At 41.8% G+C, this 27031-nt stretch overlaps 4 protein-coding genes across 5 annotated transcripts in view; 1 reads left to right on the top strand and 3 right to left on the bottom strand.

Annotated features, from left to right (window-relative positions):
* Positions 1-3224, bottom strand: part of LOC134099239 (bromodomain and WD repeat-containing protein 1-like) — a 19797-nt gene extending 16573 nt beyond the window's left edge. Inside the window, exons 1-6 of the mRNA XM_062552030.1 lie at positions 3005-3224; positions 2840-2898; positions 2710-2739; positions 2404-2463; positions 1475-1625; positions 936-1034 (exon numbers count right to left, since the gene is read on the bottom strand). Coding sequence (XP_062408014.1) covers positions 936-1034; positions 1475-1625; positions 2404-2463; positions 2710-2739; positions 2840-2898; positions 3005-3053 — 448 coding nt within the window. The 5' untranslated portion in view covers positions 3054-3224. The remainder of the gene's footprint in view (positions 1-935; positions 1035-1474; positions 1626-2403; positions 2464-2709; positions 2740-2839; positions 2899-3004) is intronic.
* A 1201-nt stretch (positions 3225-4425) lies between these two features.
* LOC134099091 (high mobility group nucleosome-binding domain-containing protein 3-like) lies at positions 4426-8308 on the bottom strand. 2 transcript variants are annotated; one of them, XM_062551817.1, is made up of 6 exons: positions 8087-8308; positions 6630-6656; positions 6463-6492; positions 6236-6271; positions 5921-6118; positions 4426-5473 (listed from the first exon to the last, which is right to left on the bottom strand). In XM_062551817.1, the coding sequence occupies exons 1-6, from the start codon at positions 8102-8104 to the stop codon at positions 5417-5419; spliced, it is 366 nt and encodes a 121-aa protein (XP_062407801.1). In that variant the 5' UTR covers positions 8105-8308; the 3' UTR covers positions 4426-5416. The 2 variants fall into 2 exon arrangements, with proteins under 2 accessions (XP_062407801.1, XP_062407802.1); XM_062551818.1 differs by having other exon boundaries at positions 5921-6115.
* A 454-nt stretch (positions 8309-8762) lies between these two features.
* LOC134099090 (guided entry of tail-anchored proteins factor 1) lies at positions 8763-16468 on the top strand. Its single transcript, XM_062551816.1, has 5 exons — positions 8763-8921; positions 9970-10135; positions 11362-11429; positions 11814-11928; positions 15812-16468. Exons 1-5 carry the CDS (start codon positions 8832-8834, stop codon positions 15883-15885), a joined length of 513 nt encoding a protein of 170 aa, XP_062407800.1. The 5' UTR covers positions 8763-8831; the 3' UTR covers positions 15886-16468.
* Positions 16469-16571: 103 nt separating this feature from the next.
* LOC134099238 (uncharacterized) lies at positions 16572-21686 on the bottom strand. The gene is made up of 4 exons (XM_062552029.1): positions 21681-21686; positions 21011-21320; positions 20784-20912; positions 16572-17144 (listed from the first exon to the last, which is right to left on the bottom strand). Exons 1-4 carry the CDS (start codon positions 21684-21686, stop codon positions 16924-16926), a joined length of 666 nt encoding a protein of 221 aa, XP_062408013.1. The 3' UTR covers positions 16572-16923.
* Between the last annotated feature and the right edge of the window lie 5345 nt (positions 21687-27031).

The following is a 27031-nucleotide window of genomic DNA, read 5'->3' as shown; positions in this document are numbered from 1 at the left end:
CGCAAGAACAGACGGGCACGCGGTAAGCTTCCTAAAAAGCAACACAGACAGAGCGGGGCAGAGCAAAGCCCTGCTGCTGGCATCCCCTGGCACCACAGCAATACCAACAGCACCCCCAAAAAAATCCAGTTTCAAATCGACACAAGGGTGAAACGTTTGCGCCCACACAAGCATTCAAGGTAAAAACTGAACTGCAGTTGTTTGCTATTTACCACGCCAACTGTAAACTTTCAGTTTAGTCATAAGCACTTAGGTATGCATAGCTGTTACAATTGAATATGTGGACTACATTTCCCAAGAGCATTGTTGAGTAACCACTGTGGCTAAAGACAGAGGAAGAATATCCAAGACAATAGTCTCCCCATCATTAAATAACCACTAGCATAACTTTATGACACCAATGATGAGGCTCCATCAGTTTTTGTGCCCCCTAAAATCCTCGCTAATTTACATTCAACGGTTTCCTCTCGAACACTGTTAATCCAAAACTACGTACGTCTCAAATCCCAAAATAGCTGCCGTAAATGTGCATGCTTCTTCATTTGTCTCCTGCACACTAAACACTACTGGCTGAGATCCATCCACAGGAGTGCTGGTTCTATCTGGTCTCCTGCTGCAGGTGACCATTTTAGCACTGCCCTGATATCGCTGATAACACTTACAGAACATGTACACAGAACCGTAATAGAAAGTCCCTATCTTTTATGACAAAACAACAGAACTCAAACCAAATTAACTGATAATTAGACTCAGTAGTACTCTTTGTCACCAGAAACAGTTATTGCACAATAACGGAAGCTTATAGATGATGCATCGCTAAACACCACCTGCAGGATGCAAAGCTCATCTTCGATCTTCCTAATTCATATGTTATGATTTCCACTGATGAAATATGAATCGAGTTTAAGCCAAAAAGCAACCACAAACGTACTCACCTAAATTTGGAGCTCCTCTGTAACTCGAAGGCCTCTCTGGTGGTCTGCCTCTGTGGAGCGCAGCGAAGGCCGAGCCTTTCCACTTCACGACGCCGCAATCTGAGAGTGCGAGGGAAAACAGAGAAAAAATAAAAATCTTTCCATACGCCCAGCTGCAGCTGGGGCCCTTGCCCAAGACATACAAATGCCCTCAAGAGAGTGGTGACAACTGGCATTTGGACAAGTGGCAACTATGGGATGTGCAGCTGTACACATGTGCACCATTCACATTAATCAGTAAAAACCCCAAGCAGTTGTGCACTCTTACAATGGGGGGATTTTAAGATAGAAAGCCAACGGTCCCGACATACTGGATACACATTGACAAGGGGACATATAGTCACCATCTGGGCCAAGGGCTGGACTAGTATCAGAGATCCACATGAAATAACTGCTGCTTGCAATATGCCATCACTATTATCCCATCTGAGTGTCAAGACAGATAAAAAAAGGCTACAGATGTTAGTTCAAACAGTGTAGAAGCATTAAGCCAACGGCACCTTTTGATGTGCGGAGTAACGAATGTCCCCCAGTCCCCAGCAGCGAGCTGACTCCCACCACACTGGATGGCACTTCTTTATCAAGAATGGGCCCAATGCGCTTGCATATTTGCAACAAGTGGTCCGGGGCTATGTGCCTATTAGTTGCAACCTACAATACAACAAAAAGCACATGATATGTTCATAGCCTCAAGTGTGGAGAATTCATTTAACTTATCACTTAGCACATTTGAAAGGACATTTCTGAATGAACGGCCATAGAGGAGGCTGTAACAAAAGGATATTTTTAACAAAGTTAAAAAGTGTGAGTAGGGGATACTGTGCAGGTCACAGACAGTTTAAATCCTCGCAAACACAGCCAGTATATCCTAACAAAGAGCTTGGAGCTAAAACAAGCCTTTTCTTAAAATTAAATGCAAATATTCTTAAATTTTATCGGAACGATTGAAACCGAAGTCATTTTGACAGTTCATGTGAATGTCAGATCTTTCGATGTCTTGCAAACAAACGTCGCCTAGCAGTTCGCTGCATGCAAAACACTTCTCTCAACACAGCCAATCACAACGCGTGTTGCAAGCAAATTAAAGAACTGACAGTGTTTCAGCGGTCCGGATTGGCCAACTGGGTGAACTTGATGTACCCTAAACTGCTCAATCCCCACCCTATCTGCAATACAACACTAAATAATAGGAGACAGTGAAAACACGTTTCCGCAGACCTGATGGTCATATTTCAAAGATAAAAACAATTCCTTCTTCCAGAATAGTGCATGGCCAAAGGCAAAGACAAATATTACCCAACATGAAAAGCGCAGATACATTAAAATCCACCAAAGCTTGACAGAAAAAAATACTGTCGGTGTTAATTGTTCGACTATTAATACAAAACAATTAAAGCATGCCTGATGCAAAATCTGCAAATAAACTTACCACGTCTTCGTAAGATCTTGGATGATCATTTCCTTCCCAGTCCAGCCTACGGGGAAGGAGCTAAAGGGGAAAGGTCGTTGTATTAGCTTTCCAAAATACAACTGGATGTTCAAATTAAAGTTCCACAAACACCACATGGTCTTATTTTTGTTTTCTCTTGACTGATGTTGGGAGGTATTGTGTCAAAGTCACACAGAAGCATTTGGGAAGTAGCCGGAGCTAGCAAGGCAAGTTTACGTCTGTTGCACTGGGCAAGGGATGCAGGGAAAAGCGACACCGTTGTGGTCGGGGACGATATTTACACACCTGATATTCCTCTAGTTCACTCACAAGAACCTGCAATACAATAAAACATATCTCAGATGCGTCTACATGAGCAATTCAACAACATACAAGACACAATACAGAGTGAAGCTTCGACGGCGAGCCAGCTCACCTCAGCCGCTCTCCGACAAGGACCCGTTGTCAGAAACCGTGAGATAAGATAATAAAGCTCTGTAAGTGGACAGAAGGAAATGGTTAATAAAAACGAATATCAATTAAAGAATTACTAATATCTGCAAATTCTGTGAATCTATGTTGCTACTTTTGTACAGCTTACCCGATTCAAGGAGCGAAATATTCCCATTTTTGGCCACTGAATCGGCCATAGCTCTCGGGATATACAATTTTGGTAGTAACTTTAGGTCTAGAAAATAGTGTGATATATTTATTTAATTTCGGTTCCACTGCTCGGACCCCCTCCACAGTTGCTCCCGCTTTCTATTCAGCCAGCTAGTAGCCGCCATTGGAAGGATGAGGCCTCAGCTTTATGAGTTACTTCCGCCAGAGCAGAGGAAACAGGGGGTGGGGAGACGACATACTCTTCCTCTGTCTTGCAACAAAAGGTACCCGCTCGAAATGGTCTACACGCAAACCCCTAGAGATTGTTTGTAAACATACAAAACGACCACGCTATTTAATTACAACATGACAACAACTTAGGATTTGGTATTAGCGGGTTTGATACCATGTATATTCTCGACAAGGTCGAACAACTTGGCGGTGACGTCATAAACAATGGCGACCCGATAGCTGAAGCCCAGCATTGTGGTAAACATCATTCTTTTGCCAGCAGTAATGCATTTACACAATTTAGAGCATGTAAGCATGCTTCCAGAACAGCATAATAATAACAACCTGACACATATGTAGAACTACTGGAGCGTCAACCATGCATATCAGGCTACATAAAGCCACTGATGTAAACCAGTCAAAAAGGGGGAAAAACATTTCATTTGCCTTGCAGGCACACATTTATGCCATTCCTTCGACTGAGGCTTTACCTTATAACTTCCTAAGTAAGTCAACAATCAAATTCTCTCAGCAAAATGAGTTTTGAACCGTTGATCCTTTTTTCCTGTTTAGTGGCCGGTATAGGTTTAATAGCCAGGCCTTCCATTTGAGCTCTAGCAATAGGTCAAGGCTATGGCTAAATTGCCTGTTTGACAATCTGATCAATTATTTCACTCAGGCATAGGCCAAACGATCACCAGTTAATTTAAAGGCAATGAGCCTAGGCCTACCCATGAATGGAGCATTAGGTCTAGGCAAGCAGAAGGCTCAAGACACTGGTTATAACCTAATACACAAAATATTAGGCTGGCTTGATTCATTGATCATAAAGTAGCCTACGGTATTCAGATTTGATAGAGGCAAACCATCCTGGTATTTTCTTATTACTATTCTTATTTGTAAACAAAATTGCTAGCTTTAGGCTCCACATAGGCCTACACTTGTTTTATTTCATGGTGCTCACCCCAAAGTCTAACATCTTGGTCACTATAGAACCTTAGACCATATAAATATGGGCACATGCAAATTACAGTGAACCGGTTACAAACCATGAATGTGATATGAAAATGACCATAAGTTAACCCCTTCCTCCTCCTGCGGCATTCTGGAGATTTATCACGTTTGAACGATGAACAGCTTCTGGTCAACCATCACCCAAACCACCCATGCATTTTCACAGACACTGTGGAAATTACAACCATTTTATTGGTATGTTCATACCAATCATTACACAGATACAGCTACAAAAAAAATGAAACTGTACATTTGTACTTCAAACCTAAAACCCATGGGGAAATATTGCTACTGCTGGTATGTTCAAGTGAAAATAGTCATTTTGCTCACCAGTTAGCTATAGCCTTAACACTGTCATGTTGTTCATGTCATTAGCTTGGCTAAAACACGATTCCATTCTTGTCATCCTTAACAAGTACCGATACTGCATACAGAAATTATGAAAACCATTGTTGTGTTCACAGCAGCTATACAAATGTTATTGCAATGCTATCACCAAACAGAGTCATTATGTGTTATGCACAAAGCCTGATGAATGGTACAGTACTAGGGTAACAGGATGATCAATCAAAGCTGTTGATTCCGAAGACTGCATGAATAAGAGAGTTTAGATTCATAGAGCACAGCTTACAAACAATCAACCCCTGCCCACCCAATCATAAACAACAAAACAAACAATGTAATATCGTATACAACCCACCCTTCGCCCCTCTTACGATACAGGTTACATACACAGTCCCTCATAAAGCCTATGGAATGTTAGTTTCTCAGGCAAAAACTCCCCCTTCAACAAAACTGATTCCTCAAAGAAATGGCATGGTCGCATGGCCTCTTTGCTGCAACCAGCCCCACTCCCTCCCCTCTTTGAAACAATACAGAGTTGTAAAAATGAAAGAACGAAATAAGAGAAACACAGATCACTCAATGACCACTCCTGTCCAGGAGCTTAAAAAAACCAAACAAACAAAAAAACAAAAATCAGGATACTCTGAGATCCTTCTCCTAACGCATTTTCTTTTTTTGTGTTTTTTTTTCTATAAAATGTGTTTCTACTACTGAGCTACTAAAAAACCTGCTTTTTTTTTAGAAAATAGTTGATAAAAATAGTCCTCTGAATTGTACAAGAAAAGAGGTATGGGGAGCTCTTTTGAGTATTGTGTTGATGTTATTCGGCAGCCTCGTCATCTTTCTGTTCGGGTTCCTCTTCTGTGGCGGTGGCATCCTGGTGATGAAGGACAGTGGTTGTGAGAAATAAGACACACGTCAGTGATGTGATCTCACTATGTGAAAGGTGTTTATACAGGATTGATTACAATATAACAACTCCACTGACAGCTTTGTCTGTATTCATATTAGCAGAAAATAACTGGTTGGCAAGCAATGGATGCTGTCCACTGAATTGTGTCTTCACCACTAGCTCTGCACTGATCAATGCTCATTTCAAGCCGTGTGTGATCGTTCATAATCAGTATTTTATGGCCGAATGCCTTGATGGAATGCCACCAATTGTTATTTCAAATTGGACAGGTACTTCATCACCTATACAACTAAATGTCAACTGCATTGTTATTCATATATAAGTTACTTTTGGGAAAACTACATGAAACCCTTTATATTGCTACACATATTATATACATTTAATCTATACAAGACATTATGCATATTTCACCTCCTCAGCTTTAGCCTCTCCGTTCTCGGCAGGTGCTGCCGCCTCCTCCTCCTCTTCCTCCTCCTCCTCCTCCTCTGCTGGTGCCTCAGCCTCTGCCTCTGCCTCGGGCTCCTCCTCCTCCACCTCCTTCTTCTTCTTCTCCTCTGGCTTTGCCTTCTCCACCTCCTTCACCTTCTTGGGTTTAGCAGCAGGCTTCTGCTGCAGAAAGGAGAACAGCAAAAAAAAAATGTTTACATGTTTACAAAAACACTGAAATGTCACAAGCTATTTTTGTATTTTTTTGGGGGGGGGGGGGGGTTGTGAATAGATGCTCACCTTTGGTTTCGGCTCAGGTGACTTTGGCAGTGGTTTCTGGGAAATATAAAGTTATACAATTACATTAATTTAACTGACATACATGTAAATACCTACATAAATACAAATGTAGGCCCAACTTTGTTGCACATATTTGTAGTTATAGGGGGATTATCCAATTACTGATTAGGCCTATTCATTTGTCTCAGATACTAAATTAATTAGAGGTTAGCTTATATTGTACTTACGGCTTGGAGTCTCACAGACCTCCTCTTGGGCTGTAAAAAGGGGGAGGGGGTGGGGGGCAATAGAACAATAAGTCCCTTTATCTCAGTGTTTACATTGATATCCATTTACATGTTTTTTATTTGTCAATAGTAATTGGAGGAATGCAGACATATGCATGGATACTGACCTCAGCGACATCAGCGTCATTGTTAGCCTGTTTGGAGAGGGGGGAAAAAACAAAACAAATGTAAACCATAGTAATCTCAGACACTCGTGGGTGGGTGTGTAGATTTCGGCAGGGGGGAGGGGCACATCACCGATTCCCATCCCCCCACTCCAAGTTACTGGGAATTATGTAATCTGTAAGTGGGTGGGGGATGGTAGACAAGCAGTTGGGTATTTTCACTACAGACCCTGAGTGTTTTTCGCTTTTTCACGACGTGGAACCGTCTCACCGCCATTAAAAGATGAGCTATAACCTCCACAATCGTACTCAAAAGTGGCCCTGCCATTGGCATGAACTGCTGGCTGATACTGTACACAGAGAGGAGGGGAATTGCAGCTCCGCCTCTACGCTCTGCATTCATTCAGCAGCAATTCGCAGGGATTTGTTACATGAAAGCATCTAGCCTTCTGCTACGTCAACCAGGCTACTTTGTGTTCCCGCCATTCGCTCGAATGTATGCTGCTCCTATAGAACATTCACTATACATTTTCTGAAAAAGATAACGAACACACGAATCGGTGGCGATCCTAGCGGCGCTATGTTGGTGGACAAAATTGCATAATGCCATATCTGACTGGGTTGCCAGAGGAAAATCAATGCGCACCGACAAAACAGACGAAGGGGAAATTCGGGTCAATAGTTGTCTGCTTTAAACCATTTTCAAGCCCAGGCAATAACACCTTATAGATGTCTTCGCTTAAAACCCAGTCAAATCCAATTTGGATGCAGGGCAGTCACATTCTTTTCTTGCGCGCTAGGGCAGCCATGACACCGTACCCTCTCCAGGAACCAAAGGGACTCGCGCATAACAGTTACGCTTCACTGCACACGACAAACTGCAAACTTACCCAATGTACGACAGACACGGTCAAACTTAGAGGATAAAACTTTTCCCCTGATATGAACATTTGTTGAAGTCTTATACGGGTCACTGCCTCAACGTGTCCTCTTTAAATAAATAAATAAAAATCCCACACACACAGGAAAGCTTTTCGGTGCAGGTTTATCCCCCTTGAGTAGCAACATGTTCTATGGCTTGTGGGTTACACCCCTTTGTTCGAGCTCATAGACTAAGTAGCCTTCATCAGATGTGCTAAACTGAAAGAAATACGTTTCTATAAATCACTGATATGTAGGCATGCATGGAAGTAGGCTACCTATAGATCAAATACTCCCCCCTCAATATTCCACAGCGCTAAGAAAAAAGGCGCCAGTTTAGGATACCAGAGCAATGCCTGTTAGGTTATTCAGCTAAGAAACACCTCACTGAAAATATGCTACAATGTATCAAGCAAGAGAGCATGCACATGCAATTGTTGCACATTTTTATATGTTAGCCTAAATGTATTCTGAGAAGACACATACATGCAAATATCAATTTTGTTAGATTAGTAGATTATGTATACATTGTAACTTACTTTGTTTCTTTTCGGCATGGCTGCTAAACTTGTAGCCTACTTTTTTTAGGTAGAAGAAAGAAGAGAACCTAATCACAGCACAGGCAGCAGGCTAACAATGTAGTGCTGTATGTGTTCAGTAAGACTCTAACAGTATCTTGGAACACAGTGTAGCTAGCATAAATGTTCTATCGGAACATAAACTAGCTGAAACCGGATTGGATCCCCCCTCTCTATATTCTATTCATTATACCACCAACCTGACGGGCAACCTACTCCCCGCCCCTTTTTCCCATTGATTGGCTTAAAGGTCTTGGCAACACATTTTCAAACCAAAGCAAGATACCTGTGTGGGTAGGTCAATACGCCAATCAGTTGCTATATCAGTAGCCCATACTTTCTGAGATTTTTTTCATGTTTAACGTAATTTTATCTTGGACCATACATCATTTCTCTGGTTCATCTTTTGACAAAATGAACCAACTAAATAGCATGATGGTGCACAAACCCTTCCCCCATAAATTAGCTTCCATAGGTAGACCATGTCCTTCCGGTTTGTCTCAAGCATTTTGTGGAATTGTAACCAAAAGTTCGAAATCATTTTTATACGCTTGTTCATTTAAAGAATTTTGAGGTCACATCATTATGTACAAATCTTTTGGTCGTGCTCACAGTGTTATATAGCCGAGTGGATAGCCAACTCAAAGCTTCTTTTGGGGGTGTTCCCATTCTTATTACAGTGTGATCACGTTGATAAACAGCAAACATGGCTGCCGGGTACAATTGGTTCCTGGTACTGGGGTCTGTGTTTTTGTGTAACCTCGTGAAAACACTATTGCCGAGCTTTTCCTCTTTTGTAAGTAATAACCTACAGAATTAAGAAGTGTTTACAATGTAGCTTGTGACAAATGTAACGCTGCGCTGCTACATTTTCATGAATCAGCCAGAAAATAGCCTATTCGTGTTGCACCGTTCATCTCCGACACAAAAGCAAATGGCAACCCATGACTGCATTTCTTTTCAGCATAGCCTACACTCCTATAGGCTCGAAGGTGTGGTCCTCAAGTTGTTTGTTCGAAAAAGCTTCGACTCCTACTGAAGAGTCTATAGAAAGGACCCTATAGAAGATGCGTTTCGATTTAAATTTTGTCGAGTCGTTTCATTGGATACACGGTTGTGTCTGCAATATTCGCATGAGGCAGAGGCGAGATATTACAAAACCCTCTTTCCCACATGAAACACTCGAAGTCACAATTGGACACTTCAACCCTCTGAGATATCCACCATGTTTAGACAAATAGTTTGAAGAGAAGGACCGTTTGAATGACGCGATGTTGTCCTGTTTGTTATCGACTTTATTCCCACACACCTTGAACCAAGACCACATTTTCGATGTTTTTTTTTTTTTCAAATAATGATGTAGGCTATGCCCTCTGAATTCAAGATAATTTAAGATGATCATTTCCTTTCATCTTTGTATAGCTGACTTGATCCATTATTAAACTGGAAGACAAACATGCGTTTTCTTCTTCTACCATTTAACTTAGCTCAAAATCAAGACGGTATCAAAGGAAGAAGCTATTTAATAAGGACAGATAAGGAGTGCATTTTTGGATCATTCGGTAGGCCCATTTTAAGAAAAAAGGCCTAATTTGGTTGTAAACTAAATCGGCACGCCAACCTATGTAGCTCAGAAGTAGCCTATTTTCATTTAAACGTGGTACATTCTTATTTAACCTTAAAACAGTAGCCTATACAGGGATATTTATTTTCTCAGATTAACATGGACAACCACATGTAGTAGCCCCTGGTGAAACCAATGCAGCAGAAACTGAGCTGATTAACATTAGATGAGGAGTTGTTGAGCAGATGTCTTTATGTCTTTATTTATTTTTTGGTTGCAGCTATCAAGGGTGGTGCAGAAGGATGCCGAACAGGAGATGGAGATGCGCACACAGATCCAGGAAATGAAGAAGGAGCTCTCGTCCATCAGCATGATGGATGAGTTTGCCAGGTATGCGCGTTTAGAGCGCAAGATCAACAAGATGACGAACATGTTGAAGACCCATGGTAAGCCCCCCCTTTATGTGGTTGTATCCATAAGGTTATGCTCTACATATTGTTACACTTCACATCACAGGAGGGGTTCACACCATTAAATGACATCAAAGGTCCATTTTGTAGACCAAGTGTGGCTCTAACCATCAAGAGCCCATAGCTTCCACAATGTAACACCCTGGATTGATTTCTTTACGACTAAAGGGCCAAATGTGGCAGGGGGTTGGGTAGGGGGTAAAAAGTTTGTTTAACAGCAGCTTTTCCCTCTTTTTTTCCCCGCCACTACTTGTCACATGTCATGTGTGGAGAGCAGCAGGTGGGTCTCAAATAACAGTTGTAGTATTCACTCTTCAATAAGGGTGGATTTTTTTTTTTTGCGGATGTCACAGCTGCTGCCTGTTGCTGTCCTTCAGTTGCATCCCCAGTGTGCTGATCTATAAGCTAAGGGGATGGGATGGAGGACTGCCCACTCCATATGACCACCGTCTGGCGCGTTGCATATGCATTAGAGTTTGCCAAAAGAATGTCTTAGGGGTGGGAGGGGGTAGTCGTTTTTTACCCCTTGGATTTGTACAGTATTATATGATGAACCCAGGGCCATATTGTGCACTGTGTGAATCGGGCCACGACAGGAAGACAGAGAGGCTGAACAGCTGTAGCATTCGGTTGAAACTGTATAGGGGAAAATCCAGACAAACAGTATAGACCCTTCATAAGCTGGAGACCGCCATACGCAAGGTGGCTACAGTTGTTCTCTTTTTTTTTTCCTGTTCTGAAGGGGGTGGGGGGGGGGGGCACTTTTTCCTTTACATTGTTTGGACAAAGTTCTATTTAAGATAAATCATCTTTGAATTTATACATAGATCCTAGTAATAAACAAACAAACAAACAAACAAACAAAAAAACTCTACAAGCATTGTTGTACATGACCCAGAGGCTTCTAGCTCTCAGCAAATTAGAGTAGGTCACCAGGGAATCATGTAAGGTTCTGTGCACAAGGAGTCAATCTGAGTTCAGGTCTATTAAACCCTTAATTTAACAAAGATGCCAATGAAGCACATTCTCCTTTTTTTGTGTTTTGCTGCATCACATATCTCCCTCAGATGAAAAAATAATAATAATAATAAAAGTGGCAAAGTATTAATTCAAGAAGATTTGCAATGCCTCTTTGAAATGTGAACATGCTATTATTCTCTGAAATGTCCTTTGCAGAGTTTAAAACTCTTTCTCCTCTACAGTGAAGTCAAGAACTGCTCATCAAGCAAAAATGAAGTGGATTGTGAACATAGTCTTCTACATACTTCAGGTTGGTTTGGCTATAGAAATCCTGTTATTTTCCAGTGCTTCTAAAAGGAGGAACAGTAATCACCTTTTTCATACCAGTAGCTCTCTCAAAGGTTTTGTTGATTTCAGCCCAGGGACGAGAGAATCGACTAAAGGAATAGTTCGGTATTTTACACTTTAAGCCCGTTTTCTGTATTGCCTAGGATGCAAACGAGTGTTTGACACTGAAATCTCGACTATTGATCCTGTTTCTGCAATTTGGCGGCTTTAAAATGTTCCTTGTATGACTTCAGCATTGCTCGCTATGAGCCAGGATGATTCTAGTCCAGTTTTTTAAAATCGATAATAAATAATCGATAATAAGTTTTTGTTAATTTAGAAATGTTTTCCTTTGCTGCATCACCAGGCTGTGCTCATGATCTCACTCATCTGGAAGTATTACGCCGACCCGGTTACCGTGGTGCCCAGTAAGTGGATCGCCCCGCTGGAGCGATTGGTGGCGTTCCCTTCAGGAGTGGCAGGTAATGAAGCCCAGGCTCGGTTCAGTTCTTCCCAACAGTACTCATTAGTGAAAACAAATACAAATATTCATTCAAGATTTTTGCAGTCATTAACAGAACTGAAAGTAGTGTTGTATAATTTTGAACAGTGGTATACCGTTCACTAATTGAATCAGTCGTCACATTTAATATTGCATCCTGGTGCAAATTTCTGAAACTCACAAGAATCAAGCACACATCCAACTACCTCTCAGACCTGACTCTCAGACCTTTACAGTTGAACAGCAGATAGAAAGACAAATTCCATTCCGTTAAGGATCCTTCATACTCCTTCACTGTTCCTTTCGGCGGCCTCCATCAGGAAGGCGTTTCAGAGCACGTCTGCCCAGATAGAGAGCTTATTTCTGAATTTATTACCGAATTGATGAAGTGTTTTTTTTATACTCAAACCCACACACTCAGTAGGAAGGCACCAATTGTATAATTTTGACCTGATACTGATGTTTTAAAGGATTATTCTGGAGTAAACACAAACAAATTAATCTTAGTTAATCAGAGAACTCAACTTCCAGTCCACGCCATATTGGGAAAACTATGCAAGTCAGTGGCATCAACTCAAAATGGCGGTGGCCTTAAGAAGAGTTGAGGTAATGCAATCAGTCCCTATCACAATCTCTCTGTACACTTACAAAGTTTACAATACTTTGATTTGTCTGTAGGGACCCTCTCTCCACACTACAACTGCAGTGTCATGCTGTTTTGAGCCTTGTCAGTGGTTTAAAAATAGAGATTTGACTCCCTTGACTAATGTTAATCTAATTAATTACATACTCTGTGATTAATCAATCTAAATTAATCATATATGATTTTTGCTGTGAAATTATTTTAAATATTTAAATTAAAAAGAATCATTGAATAATCAGCATTAGTGACATTAGAGTTATTTTATTATTACTTTCACTGTTCAAATAATGTCCATAACAATCTATAATATGACCTAATATGCTGAGGAGATACATTAGGGACTTTGACTTCAGGGCATTGATGTGATACTTAAAGTGTAAGTTTGGCGGAAATTGAAAATAAAGCTATTTTCTGAATGAAAATACATCAACTAAGCCGTGGAGGAAGTAATTTTCGCTCATCACGCAGTACAGAGCTAGCACGGGCAGGACCGACAGCCCAAAATCGCAAATAGTGGGTGTGGATGGGGATTGGAGCCACACGCTTTCAAAATCGCATTTTTAAACCACTAACAGTGCTCAAAACAGCGCCAAACCTCATCAGTAGCTTGCTCTAGGTGTCTACACATAAAACGAAGCACCAATCAGTCTGTAAACTTTGGAATAGTCAGTATACACGTAGAATCAATTCGAGACCGCAACACCCCATCTGAAGCACATACATGTCTCGCGAGATCTCACACGAGAGGTCGTGGACTTTCCCTCGTGAGGAGCTTGAAGGGGTTATATTCATAACAGTCTTCTTTTATAAACGTCGGGTTCATGAGCCAAGTTGTTGGTGCTTCGTTTTATGTGTAGACACCTAGAGCAAGCTTCTGACGAGGTTTGGCGCTGTTTTGAGCAATGTTAGTGGTTTAAAAATGCGATTTTGACTACCTGTAGGAATAGGTCCCGTGCTTCCGTGTGAGATCTCGCGAGACATTTCTGTGCTTTAGATGGAATTGCGGTCTCGAATCGATTCTACGTGTATACTGACTATTCCAAAGTTTACAGACTGTTTGGTGCTTCGTTTTATGTGTAGACACCTAGAGCAAGCTACTGATGAGGTTTGGCGCTGTTTTGAGCAATGTTAGTGGTTTAAAAATGCGATTTTGAAAGCGTGTGGCTCCAATCCCCATCCACACCCTCTGTTTGCGATTTTGGGCTGTCGTTCCTGCCCGTGCTAGCTCTGTACTGCGTGATGAGCGAAAATTACTTCCTCCACGGCTTAGTTGATGTATTTTCATTCAGAAAATAGCTTTATTTTCAATTTCCGCCAAACTTACACTTTAAGAGTTGACGAACTCCGGTGAAATGCAAATTCCTTGCTGCAGACATTGTAGACTAGAGGAATTAATTTTAATCAACCATCAGGATGTTTTTTTAAAAGTAAATGTTCCAATCAATGATCTAGGCAGAACAATCTCTTCTCTCTCTCTTTCATTTTACAGTCTAATGTCATATACATTGATTTAATTGTATGTGCTTAGTGTGGACAAAAATGAAATAGGAGACTTAAAGGAACTCTATGTAAGAAATGTATTTCAATTTATCATAAAATGGCCCTGATCTGTCTCTAGACATTAAGAAATCATGCTCATTTCAAATGCTTATCACTAACAACAGTCGTCTGGCCAGGATATTGTCATTTAAAAAAGTGAAGTTGCAGCCCTCAACTGATGTTGATGTTTACATATTGTGTGTTTTGGCCTGATGCGCCACGTTCCACCTATCTGCTAATCACTAGGGGGGGGATTCTCCCATATGTGTAAGGGTGCGTAAGTCCAAAAAAACGTGCAACTATGCGCTTTTCCCTTTAAGTGAATTCTGCCATCCACTTAAATCGGCCATTTACGCGTGGTAGAGAGAGTTGCGCGTTTTGGGTGGAGCAACCCCAAAATCTGGGCGTTTCTTATACAACTCTTGCGCGCATTCTGCCATGGCTTAAGCACTTTTCCAGCTGCGCACTCTGGAGGGCTGGAATAAGGTCGAGCGCCACTACAAGGTGAAACAGCATTGCTCATTTCGGCAGAACGCCTAGTTCTAAATACATAGCCAACACGGAATTTACAAATTGACATTACAGTATCAAATGTGATGCTTATAAGCTGATACAGCTTCATGTTTTCCGCATTACAGTGTCACACGGTGGCATATTTCGCGCTATTACCTTCACTGGCTTCATAGGCTACATTGTTAAATAGTGAAAATCCTGTTATAATTACCCACTTTCAGTATTGGAGCTTACCGATTATGCATCTTCAGTTTTAACTTCACGAGAAGTCATAATCCCATAGCATACTTCGTTCGAATCTGTCCGTTTCTTTCCAACTTCACCGAAGTCATCCATACATTTGCACAGACGTCTGCACTATAGTGGAGCAGCATAGTGTATTCTCGTCTTTTAATTAGTTTGTAATGGAGATTGAACTCGTTATGCCAGTCTCTCTACTGTATTTGAAGCTGCAGATGTCAGTCTACATAATGTCTTAGCATAGATACATTGATATTATGGGAGGCAGCTGCCAGCGAAACCTTTTTGTCAACCATGAGTTTTTGAATTATAAATCTGCACACCTCAAGCAAGTCTTGACTCTTTATAAACAAATGTCAAAGCAAAAGTGAAATTTTGTGAAGTAACACCATTTTACTGTAGGCCGTTCTTTATTCAGTTCACCTTGCATACGTTTTCAAAATCAAAGACTGGTTGGTGTTCTTTCTGGATTTAAATGGCATTCAGAAGGTCAATAAGAAAGTCCACGTTCCACGTTTTCATATCAACCTAAATTAAGGAGGTGGTAGATAAGTCTCATCAATCACGCCTCTTTCATACGGCCGCCTTGATTTGGAATTTGCGCTATGTGGGTGTGTCAGAAGCTGGGACGGCAGAATGCGCGTAAAACATAGGTGTGCAACAGACACGCGCAAAAAAAAAAAAAGCTTACACGCTATTTACGCGCGAAGGGGAGAATTCCCCCCAAAGTCAGTAGTGTTTCGGCATCCGGGTTGCCAACTTCGACTCTGTCGACTTCGACCAGTTTTGGCCAAAATCCTACATACGGTTCCTTTAAAAAAGAAAAAACATTGTTACCCACACAGCATGTATAACCATGACCTATATAGGCCTGTGTATTATTAGAGAGACTCTAAATTGTAACCCTGTATTTTCTTGTGTGTTTCAGGTGGTGTCGGGATTACCTGCTGGTTAGTGGTGTGTAACAAGGTGGTTGCTATTGGATTGCATGCAGTTAGCTAAGCATGCTCAGTTCATCCTATGTTTACGCCCAAAGCTTTGGAAAACACAAAGCAGCAGTGTTTTTATTTAAACGTTTTTGCGATCTGCATACAGTCCGTTACTTTGTTCCATGATATAGTGTGAATAAAACACAGTTCTGTTGTTTCAGGGTTTTAATATAATGGATATCTCAAAAAATATAGCAAGGTCAAAAACATAATATTGGCTTTGAGTGTTACTTTGCGTTGCTACTTGCAGCTGTTGGAGGTAATGTTCCGACATTCGAGTTGAGAAATTTCATATCCACATTTCACATTGTGTGAAATTAACTGATGGATTTCAAAGATCAAGATCACATACAACTTTTTTGTTTACTACAAGGAATAATTTTAAGTCACTTGAATGTAGGTGTTATATTTTACTTGTGTCATTGTCAGTATTTTTTGTTTTTATTTATTTATTTGGGAACAAAACACTGTGATGTTTTAATTGTTGCAGTGGTTATGTGGGTCTTTTTGTTGACCAACAATTGTTGAGTAAGATGAGTTCTGATGATTGATTTGAGACTTTAAAGATGAATTCAATAAACATTTTGTCAAATTGCTCCTTGTGGTTGTGCATGTGTATGTGCATGGGCATTACATTCAACCTCTCAAGCTATACAGGCTTGATTACGATATTATTGAATGGGATCAGAACAAACAAGATCAGAAGAAGACAGCTTTTTATTGCCACACAACAATGTTGGTGGAAATTGTTTGGTCAGAATGTAGCTTGTTCCGGTGCAAACTCAAAGGGTCAGTATATCTACAGGGGTCCAACAAACACATCAAGAATGCTGTCAACAGCAAAAACACAATGGCTAACATGTTATTAAAAGACCAGCAATGATATATGATCATTATATGTATGCCAAGCGAGCAGTATTTTATTATATTATTATATTTCATTATAGTATTTTACTTTATTATTAAATTATATTCAATAGACTATGTAAGAGACACATGCCAATGTTTGATTGATTAGCAAGACCACTATAAAATCCAAAACACAGCAAACTCATTTATAGTTCTGATAGATGTCATCCACCTCAACATCATTGAATATGGCAGTTGAGCAGTTGTGAATCTCCTCTACATTCGCATACACTTCTTCCATATCCCCATCAGAGTCTTTACTTCGATACTTCTGCATAGCACGCTTAGCTGTGTTCATATAGATGCCCTCATCTTCATCAGAGTTATCTGGTCCACTATGAAATCCAATTCTGCTCACAGAGCCTGTTCAAAAGGAGGAACATGTACAATACATGTTTCACATACATTTTTAAAAAAAAATCAATTTGTAAGAAATATCAACAATAAGTACTAACACAGCTAGAAAACTCGAGTAGCCCTGTCTTATATCCGGCACATTGCGGCACCAGGCGTGATGCAAGTCTTGCTAGTTCACACTGGCACAACGATCATTATTCTGCCAGGCACACGAGTTGTCAAATGAGCCTTGCGAAGAGATAGCTAGATGGATGGGTGGATGAGACTGAGAAGATGGATATGGATAGATGAATGGCTGTAGACAGGTGGACAGATACATGGTTGGATGTAAATAATTGCATGGATGTTGGTAGATGGATGTGGAGAGACACACTGAGGCAATAAGCCCCGAGAGGCCGTAGGTTACTCTGACTTTAGAACACCTAAGGGGTGTTGTTAGGCACAACGCACTAGCAAAGTTCTGTTGTTCACGGAGCTGGTGGATGTTAGAGACCTTGCGCTCCTCTTCCACCTTCCATTTAAGGATGCCCCACATATGTCCGATAGAGTTTAGGTCTGGAGACATGCTTGGCCAGTCCATCACCTTTACCCTCAGCTTCTTTACTTAGGCAGTGGTCGTCTTGGAGGTATGTCTTGGAGGAGTCAGTAACATGTTGGAGCACTGCCTGACGATCCCCAGTCTCCGAAGGGAGGGGATCATGCTCTGCTCCAGTGTGTCAGAGAGTACATGTTGGCATTCATTCTTGGGGTTTTGAGCCCCCAATGTTGTCTTCAAGCCAGTGCTGCCTGGAAGGCGCTAGGGTTAGGGTTAGGGTTAGGGTTAGGGTTAAAGGTAGGATTAAGTGCCTTTAAGTCTCTTAACAGTGGCAGCGCTGGCTGGAAGACGACGTTGGGGGCTCAAAACACCATCGAGCTTTATGGTTCCCTCAATGAACAGTGCCGGCAGCACTCATGATGCCGCCCCAGAGCATGACCCTCCCACTCCCACCACCATGCTTGTCTGTAGGCAAGACACACTTGTCTCTTGTACTCCCCACCTGCTGCCGCCACACACGCTTGACACCATGGGTGCCTCTCAACATGCCTCCTCGATCCTCGATGCTCGATCCTCGAGGGGCGTTCCCACTGATCTATAACTAACACTGGATAGACTATCCCATTGTTTCCCCCCCATCATTCTTTATGTAGATCACTGAGGATTGAGGCCCGAGGAGCGAGGGAGGACATATAAAAGCCCAAATGAGAGGCACCCCATCTGAACCAAATAAGTCTGGTATCTTGGCCCCATGATCAGATCACAGACCTTAGTCTGCTCATCTTCAGCAAACTGTTTGCGGGCTTTCTTGTGCATCATCTTTAGAAGAGGCTTCCCTCTTCGACGACAGCCATGGAGACCATTGTGATGCAGTGTGCGGCACAGGCTGACCTCTCAACTCCGTCAGCCTCTGCAGCAGTGCATCCTTTTTCCAAAGGCAACCTCTGGATATGACACTGAGCACGTGCCCTTCACTTCTTTGGTTGACCATAGCAAGGCCATGGTCTTGGCCACTGTGCTGCAGCTCAGGTTCAGGGCGTTGGCAATCTTCTCATAGCCTAGGCCATCTTTATGTAGAGCAACCATTTTTTCAGATCCTCAGATAGTTCTTTGCCATGATGTGCCATATTGAATGTCCAGTGACCAGTGTGAGAGAGCTTGAGAACAGTAACACCAAATGTAACACGCCTGCTTCCCATTCACACCTGAGACCTTGTAAAAACGAACCAGATAGGACAGGAAGTGCTATGGCTATTTTGAGGGAACAGTAAATACAAGCTGTACACTGACTACTTTACATTGTAGCAACGTGTCATTTCTTCAGTGTTGTCCCATGAAAATCTATCAAACTGTGAGGGGTAGACTCACTTTTGTGAAATACTGTATCTGGCAAGATTTAATAAAATAAAGGCACAGCAATGAGAAATGTATTTATTCCGCCAAGAAATATATTTCCTCTATCTGAATAGTTGCCAAGCAACACTGAGACACAGCTGTATCAAGTTGTGGTAGCGCAGTGAAATAGAGTACAACCAATCATAATCAAGGATCGGAACTATCCATTTAAGAAATATACATAGACTGGTGGATGTCCATATGGACAGATAAACGGTTGGACGTATGCATGGATGGAGTTGGATGGATAAGGATGGATGGATAGATGGATGGGAGGTATGGAAGGTATCAATATTTTAATTGAGAGGGAGATAGAGAAGGGAAGCCTTTGAGAAGCTGTGTGATCACAGGACGTGGCCGTCCTCCTGGAGCAGGCTTAGCTGCAAGGCTTCTATGGGCATGGTCAAGCTCAGGGGGAGACGAGAGGATCTGCAGGCTTAGCTGCAAGGCTTCTATGGGCACGGTCAAGCTCAGGGGGAGACGAGAGGATCTGTGCGCCAAAGACATCTACCAGGAGTTGTGAGAAAAAGGCAGATGGTTGAGAGCCCTCCGTGTCCTCAGGTAGGCCAACGATTCTGATGTTTTGGCGCCTACTGCGCCCCTCTAGGTCAGCTGCCTTGGTCTTGAGTAAGTCGTTTACTTGCTGAAAAGTGGAGCATGTCTTCTCGAGCTGTTCTACAAGGTGGTCGATGTCGGTGGCATTTTCTTCTAGAGAAGCGAGTCTTTGCCCATGATCCGTCACTGTGGTCTGCAGACTTTCCAGTGTGGATGCAACTGAATCAAATGATGATTTAAAGTCGGCTGCTAGAGCCTTTCTGTGTTCTTCTAGCAGCGAGCTAATTTCAGCTAGCAGGAGTGTGACTAGCAGGTGTGTGACTTTTTCTAAACGTAGAATAGGGCTCAGGATCATGACGTGAAAACTTTGTGGGCACAGCCATATTGGCAGCCTCACTCCTTAGTTTACTATGGATTACTATGGATTTACTCCCGCCTATTAGTGTGTTCCTGTTACTTAGTTTTTGCCTTCTTGGACGTATGTTGCTATGTAGTGGGGTGTAACAGCACCACCCATGATTGCAAGAGGAAAAGAATCGCTAATACTACATTTCTGCTTCTTGTCTTCTGCATCTGAATGAATGGATGTTACATTCGGTGCGCTACCAATATGGTGGCTATATTCCTAGAATGCAAGGCTTGTTCCCGAGCCCTATTGTCCTTATCTTGTTTACCTTTTGCTTTGGACATTGCTGGGTTATCCGTAAGGTCAACAACAGGTTACGTGTCTATTGCAGATAGATTGCGATCAAAAAGAGGTTTAAAAGATAGGTTGTAAAGTGAAGTTGTGGGAGCGAGCTTGTCACACGTCTACTCAGCACCTTTGAGAAGTCCCTTTGAGAAACTGTAGCTGTCAGAAGAACAAAGCTGCAAGTCAACTTGATTGCCCTAATTTGATACCATGATGACCCATTAAAGCTATGGGACAAAACCTTGTTTCTCGTAAATATCTAAAAAAAAAAAAAAAGCATCAAGGTCACAACTAACAAAACAAAATGTTTTTGTAGACATATGCAGTAATGCTTGAACGAAGTCTGTATGCAAACGTAAAGTCTGTATGTAAACGGTTAAATTAGACGCAGTTAGAATAATAATGATGTTTTAGTTTTCGAAGAACAGTTACATGCACTGTAACTGTAAGATGATCATTTCAGACTCACATGGTGGACCACTGTTCTCCTGGGGCGTGTCGGTCAAGCACATTTTCTTCACCAGGCAGAGTATGGCAGGAATCACCACAAAAAAGATCAACACTGAAGTCACTCCAGATACAATGGGAACCAGGGATGCTGGAAGAGGAGCAGCAAATTGATTGTAAAGAGCAAAGCAACAAGGCAAGTAAACATGCAAGCAAAACAAACTAACAAATGTACGCAAGTCTCCATACCTCTTACGATGACGGTCAGTGGGGCTGTCGGTGTTGACTTGAAGGTGCGGCTGGACACAGTGACCTCATAGACACAGCTGTAGTTGCCCTGGTGGGAGTAGTCTGCCTCAGGAATGTAGAAGGAGGCTGAGTGGTTGACGGCGAGCTGAGTCCTGGTGCTGTTAGACCCATCAAAGATGAGGTGGAAGGAGCCTCCTTGGTGCTGTGGCTCAGTAGAGCAGATGAGGGAGAGGCTGTGGCCCCTGGTCACCTCTGGCCCCTGAGGCCCCCAGAACAGCCCTCCATCTGGGGCACTGAGAGAGATGTTGGGCTGCACAAGCACCACTGGAGAGGAGGGCAGTTTGTCAGTGGAACATTAGATGACCAGGATGTAGATAGGTGATAGGTAGATACTTTATTGATCCCCAAGGGGAAATTCATGTGTCTACATTAAGCCAGGTAAATTAAGATGTGCTTGTTTCAGGTGAAAAATGGGTTATAAGTTATCATTATTATTTTTTTTAATTATTATTATTTAAAAGAAGTATTTATTGTTGGTCGTGTCTGGAACACTGTCTCAGTATACTGTAGGCCTCTCATTAGAACCACTATTCTCGCTGGTCAACCATCATAGGGTGGTCAACCATCAAACCACCTTAAGCTAGGCAGGCTTTTTCTTTCAGCAGGGTACCCTCATGTTGCCCTGTATCATTGGGTGCATCTCATTTGGGCTTTTATACGTCCTCCCTTGCTCCTCGGGATGGGATAGTCTATGCAGTGTTAGTTATAGATCAGTGGGAACGCCCCTCGAGGATTGAGCATCGAGATCGAGTAAGCATGTTGAGAAGCACCTATAGTCTGAGTAGCCTTGACCTCTGCTCCAATAAATAGCCATCCTGGCAAAAGGTGATCCCTATCTGCAAGTGTGATCGCTACTATATTTATACATCTCACCTCAGATCATTTTCGAAAGGTATAGCTATCAGTGCTGGAATACACCATTTCAATGTCATTTAAAAGTCTAAAAAGAGAAATAACAATGCATGTTTATTTTTGTGTGCCACAGGGTCTAAGAGTCATTCTGCGTGTAAGTCAATGGCTTTCTTAACAAGAAAAGGGAAAGTGTATTTAGTACTTACTTCCTTACAGAACTGGCATTACAACTAGAGGTTTTCAACAATATCCCATTTAATATCTTAATATCCATGTTTCAGTCAAAGCAAAAAGTTAACAATAAATGCATGTATTATATCGCTTTACCTATTATAGAAATGCTGGCAGTATTACTTTGAGAGGATGTGAATTCACGTCTGGAGACGCTTGTTTGATACTGGCAGTAGTAGGCTCCTTGATGGATAAAGTCCACTTGAGGAATGGTGAAGAGGGCAGAGTTTTGATATAGACCTAGACGTTTTGTCTCTGTAAATGACCCATAGAGCTGCTGCAGGGTGAATGTACCACCCAGGTGCTGTGTGGAGATGGAGCATCTCATCCGGGCAGACTGACCCCAAGAAACCTCTTTACTGGTTTCCAATGAAAGACTTGGGTTCTGTAGTACAACTGGAAAATAAGTAAGGCGTATCACACTCTCAATACTAAGAAAACCACATTCAAACTGCTGTAATATCACAGGTGTTTAAATCTTGTAACAAATTTAGTCAACAGAGAGGCTTGACCTTTCACACAGTAACCGAAAATACGTAATCGCTCCTGTCAAGCGTCAACACATCAGAAAAAAATATATGATTCGGCGCTTCCGGTCATGGAGCCAAGCAGACGTGGCTAAGTGAGCTCCTTGGAAATGTGATAGGAATGTTTATTTTTGAGACGAGTACAACCCCAAAGTCTAATATTTATGCACTGGGTTGATCCAGTGTGCATTATTTTGCCTGTTACCTGTAACTACATTGAGCTTTTGCGACGCTTACAACAACTCGAATCAGTAAACCATGATGCGTAAGCAACGGCTAGCTGCTAATGCTAAAGAGGGTGAACACTCTGCTAATGGTCAAGACAACCAGTCGAGCACTCCTCTAAATCTGGAGACCTTAACTGACCAGTTGGGCATATTGAAAACGGATATTTTTGGGAAAATCGAGTCAGTGGTCGGATCATTGAGGACTGAAATATCTTCGGTGCGCGAGGAATTGACCTCCTCTACTAGTGCTCTGCGAGCTACGTTGGACTCCCACGCTAACCGGTTGGTTGATGTTGAGAACACTGCTGTTTTCTGTGGAGATTCGGTACGGGACTTGCAGTCTACCGTCACTACTCTGACCGGTGAGGTGTCGTCCTTGAAAGCTAAATGTGAGGAGCTAGAAAGCAGATCTAGACGGCATAACATTAGGATGATTGGTTTGACCGAGGGCATAGAAGGTCCTCAAGCAGCTAGCTGGCTAACTAAATGGCTGCATGATACTCTGGATCTCGACTTTGAACCAGCCATCGATCGTGCCCACAGAGCCTTACGTCCTACACATCTGAAAATAGCACTGATCCTCAGGCATTGACTTCCTTTTTTGATCACATAGAAGTTGAAATGCCTACCATCACCTCTAACCAGAAGGAGACTCTGGACCAGACTCTCGCTGAAGACGAAATTATTAAGGCAATCTGTTCTATGCAATCCGGAAAGTCCCCTGGACCTGACGGACTGCCAATAGAATTTTATAAGAAGTTTTCTGCGCAAATTGTGCCTCTTTTAATGAACATGTTCAGTGAATCCTTATTGTCTGGCACTCTGCCCCCCTCACTACGACAAGCCTCTATTTCTTTAATATTGAAGAAAAATAAAGATCCAGACTACTGCTCTTCATATCGCCCTATATCATTACTGAATGCGGACATTAAGATTCTTGCTAAGGCCCTGTCTCTTAGATTGGAATTGGCTCTCCCCTCCGTTATACACCCAGATCAAACTGGATTTATCAAAAACAGACACTCATTTTTTAATATGCGACGTCTCTTTAATATAATTTATGATAAAAACAACTCTCAATGTCCTGAGGTAGTTGTGTCTATGGATGCTGAGAAAGCTTTCGACAGAGTCGAGTGGGGCTATCTCTTCACTTGCCTTTCTAGGTTTGGCTTTGGTGAGGGCTTTCTTGCTTGGGTGCGGCTTCTTTACTCTTCTCCTCTGGCCTCAGTACGTACAAATAGTAATTTATCTGACTGCTTTCCCCTCTACAGGGGTACCAGACAGGGCTGTCCCCTTTCCCCCCTCCTTTTTGCAGTGGCAATTGAACCGCTGGCCATTGCACTTCGTAACCTGACAGCTTTTAAGGGTATCACCCGCTGTGGCTTACAGCAAAAAGTGTCGTTATATGCGGACGATCTCCTCTTATATATTTCTAATCCAATGGAGTCTATGCCACATATTCTTGGGACCTTGACACGGTTTGGGGCTATATCAGGATATAAACTCAATCTCAACAAAAGCGAACTCTTTCCTGTCAACCAAACTATTTCCTTGAGCACACTGTCACAGTTCCCCTTTAAGGTGGCAAAAGATGGCTTTAAATATCTGGGTGTGGCAATTTCTCCTAAATTCAATAACCTCCTCAAGATAAACTTTGAAGCACTACTTTCGCGTGTCAAAGTTGACCTAAATCGCTGGTCATTGCTGCCCTTATCGTTAGCTGGTAGAATAAATTCAGTGAAGATGAATGTCCTCCCGAAATTTCTTTATCTCTTTCAGTGTATTCCAGTGTTCATTCCTAAATCTTTCTTCCATCGCTTAGACATGGCAATATCACAGTTCATTTGGAACAAAAAGGTCCCAAGGCTACGCAAGACAGTCCTGCAAAAATCTAAACAGGACGGAGGGATGGCTCTACCCAATTTCTTATTTTATTACTGGGCAGCTAACCTGCAGATAGTCATGTACTGGATGCATGCAGATCCAGAGAAGTCTTCTGCTTGGTGTATGATGGAGGCCCTCTCAAGTGCACCTGCCACTCTATATGCACTAGTCACCTCCTACCCTCTACTAAAGAACTCCAACCGTAATAATAATATTCTTGTCACATCTACATTGCGTATTTGGAATCAGTTCTGTAAGCATTTAGGAGTCAAAACACCATCTCTCTATATGCCTCTTAGCAACAACCCCCTGTTCCCTCCCTCTATGGAGGATGGTGCTTTCAGGTTGTGGCGCCAGAGGGGGCTAGGTACAGTAAGGGACTTGTTTGTTGATGGTGTTTTTGCTACATTCGAACAGCTAGTTGAGAAATTTGATCTTCCCCGCACTCATTTTTTCAGGTACTTACAAGTACGACACTTTTATAGACAGATATATAGAGATTTTCCAACTATCCCAGTGGATATTCCTCCTGATAGGATTTTTAAGTTGCCTCTCTTAATGAAGGGACTGATATCCACACTCTATGGAGTCATAATATCTCTGTGTTCTCCTTCTGATCAATCCCTTTTAACCCTCTGGTCCCAGGATCTGGGAATGGATTTGACTCTGTCCTGGGGGCCTATTCTTGGTCGCGTCCACTCGTCTTCAGTGTGTGCTAGGCATGGGGTGATACAATGTAAGCTACTACACCGAGTGTACTGGACAAAGGCCAGACTTTCCCGTGTTTATCCCAACACTGATCCAATTTGTGACCGGTGTCGTCAGCACCGTGGCACTCTGGTACATATGTTTTGGACATGTCCCTCTTTATTTGCATACTGGAGTTCCATATTCTCTTCTGTCTCAGATGTGTTGCAGGTACAATTAGAACCATGCCCTGTTGCGGCCTTGTTTGGAGTCCTCCCTAGTGCTGTCAAATTATCCAGATCTCAATCAGACTTTGCTGCATTTATTTTTCTCATAGCTAGGAGGTTAATTTTGATTCACTGGAAATCTAAGCGTCCTCCCTCACATTCCTTATGGATAAGAGATGTACTATTGTTCTCCAAGCTAGAAAAGATTAGACACTTGAAGAGAGGTGCTGTATCAAAATTTGATAAAGTCTGGCAGCCTTTTCTTTCTTATGTTGATTCTCTTGATTTGCAGCCTCCAGAGGCTTCATGATCCAATAATTGCTACAAGTAGCCTATAGCCTGGTGATTTTGACCCTTGACCTTATTTTTTACATACTTGTTCTTGAAGTAAGACCATAACCCTTCCCCCTTTTTTTTTGTTTTGTTTTTGTTTTTTGTTTTTTTGTTTGTTTTTTGTTGTTGTTGTTTGTTTTTTGTTTGTTTGGTATTTGTTTTACTGATTTATGTCTTTTGCATAGATTTAAATGATCTTCCTTGTTTAGCACAGCCTAAGCTGGGTGGGTGGGAGGGTGTGGGTGTGATTTAAAATTGTTGTTCTTTATTGATATGTCTCTCTCCTTTTTTGCTTATCAGACTGTATTGTCTATCTAAATAGAACATATGTGTACTATTACTGTACATACATATTATTCCTACAGTTTCATTTCTTGCATTGCATTTTTTGTAACTGAAAAATCTAAATAAACCATGGAAAAAAAAAAGAAAGAAATATATTTGGGTAAGAGAAAATGGATTAGAGTCTAGACGTTCATGGATTTGCCAAATATTACTTTTGCCAATGTTACGAGACTTGTGGAGGGAAAACAAAACGAAGAAAAAATCAATATAGGGTACACATTTTTCCACAAGGAATTTGTCTTAAGCATCAGGCTAACTGTTACCGAACTGTTTACTGTAATGACAAATCATTAGCGTGTTGATTTAGACATAATGTATATAATATAGAGGATATAAGCTGCCATACTAAAGCATTGTAGTCTACTGGTGAGAAAGAAGATTTCCACTACAATTGTGTATTTCCGGCCTAAAATACCGAAGTTGTGTGAAAGGTCAATAGGCAGCCTTTTAAAGGTGAAGACATTTTTTGACCGTTTCATTATTTAGCTTGTTTCAGGACTGACATGGTGTTATGTCAGTTGTAGGCTGTGTGTTTTTCTTTTTCAGGGTGTGCCAGGATATCTGACCTCTCATTCACTCACCTACAGTGATACTGATAGAGCGACTCTTGTAGAGGCTATAGCAGAGGCCACATGCATAGCTGCCTGT

This window comes from Sardina pilchardus, chromosome 13 (genome assembly GCF_963854185.1).
Source record: "Sardina pilchardus chromosome 13, fSarPil1.1, whole genome shotgun sequence".
Lineage (NCBI taxonomy): Eukaryota > Metazoa > Chordata > Actinopteri > Clupeiformes > Clupeidae > Sardina > Sardina pilchardus.
This window is presented reverse-complemented; position numbering and strand designations above follow the sequence as displayed.

Excerpts from the sequence above, each read along its gene's own strand:
- LOC134099091 (XM_062551817.1), bottom strand. Across the intron at positions 6,272-6,462 it reads GGTCTGTGAGACTCCAAGCC|AAACCACTGCCAAAGTCACC; the intron begins GTAAGTACAATA and ends TATATTTCCCAG. Across the intron at positions 6,119-6,235 it reads CACCTGAGCCGAAACCAAAG|CAGAAGCCTGCTGCTAAACC; the intron begins GTGAGCATCTAT and ends TCCTTTCTGCAG.
- LOC134099090 (XM_062551816.1), top strand. The coding sequence starts at position 8,832 with ATGGCTGCCGGGTACAATTGGTTCCTGGTACTGGGGTCTGTGTTTTTG. Across the intron at positions 8,922-9,969 it reads TGCCGAGCTTTTCCTCTTTT|CTATCAAGGGTGGTGCAGAA; the intron begins GTAAGTAATAAC and ends TTTTGGTTGCAG. Across the intron at positions 11,929-15,811 it reads GTTCCCTTCAGGAGTGGCAG|GTGGTGTCGGGATTACCTGC; the intron begins GTAATGAAGCCC and ends TGTGTGTTTCAG.
- LOC134099238 (XM_062552029.1), bottom strand. Across the intron at positions 20,913-21,010 it reads ACTGACCGTCATCGTAAGAG|CATCCCTGGTTCCCATTGTA; the intron begins GTATGGAGACTT and ends CTCCTCTTCCAG. Across the intron at positions 17,145-20,783 it reads GGAGAACAGTGGTCCACCAT|GCTCTGTGAGCAGAATTGGA; the intron begins GTGAGTCTGAAA and ends CCTTTTGAACAG.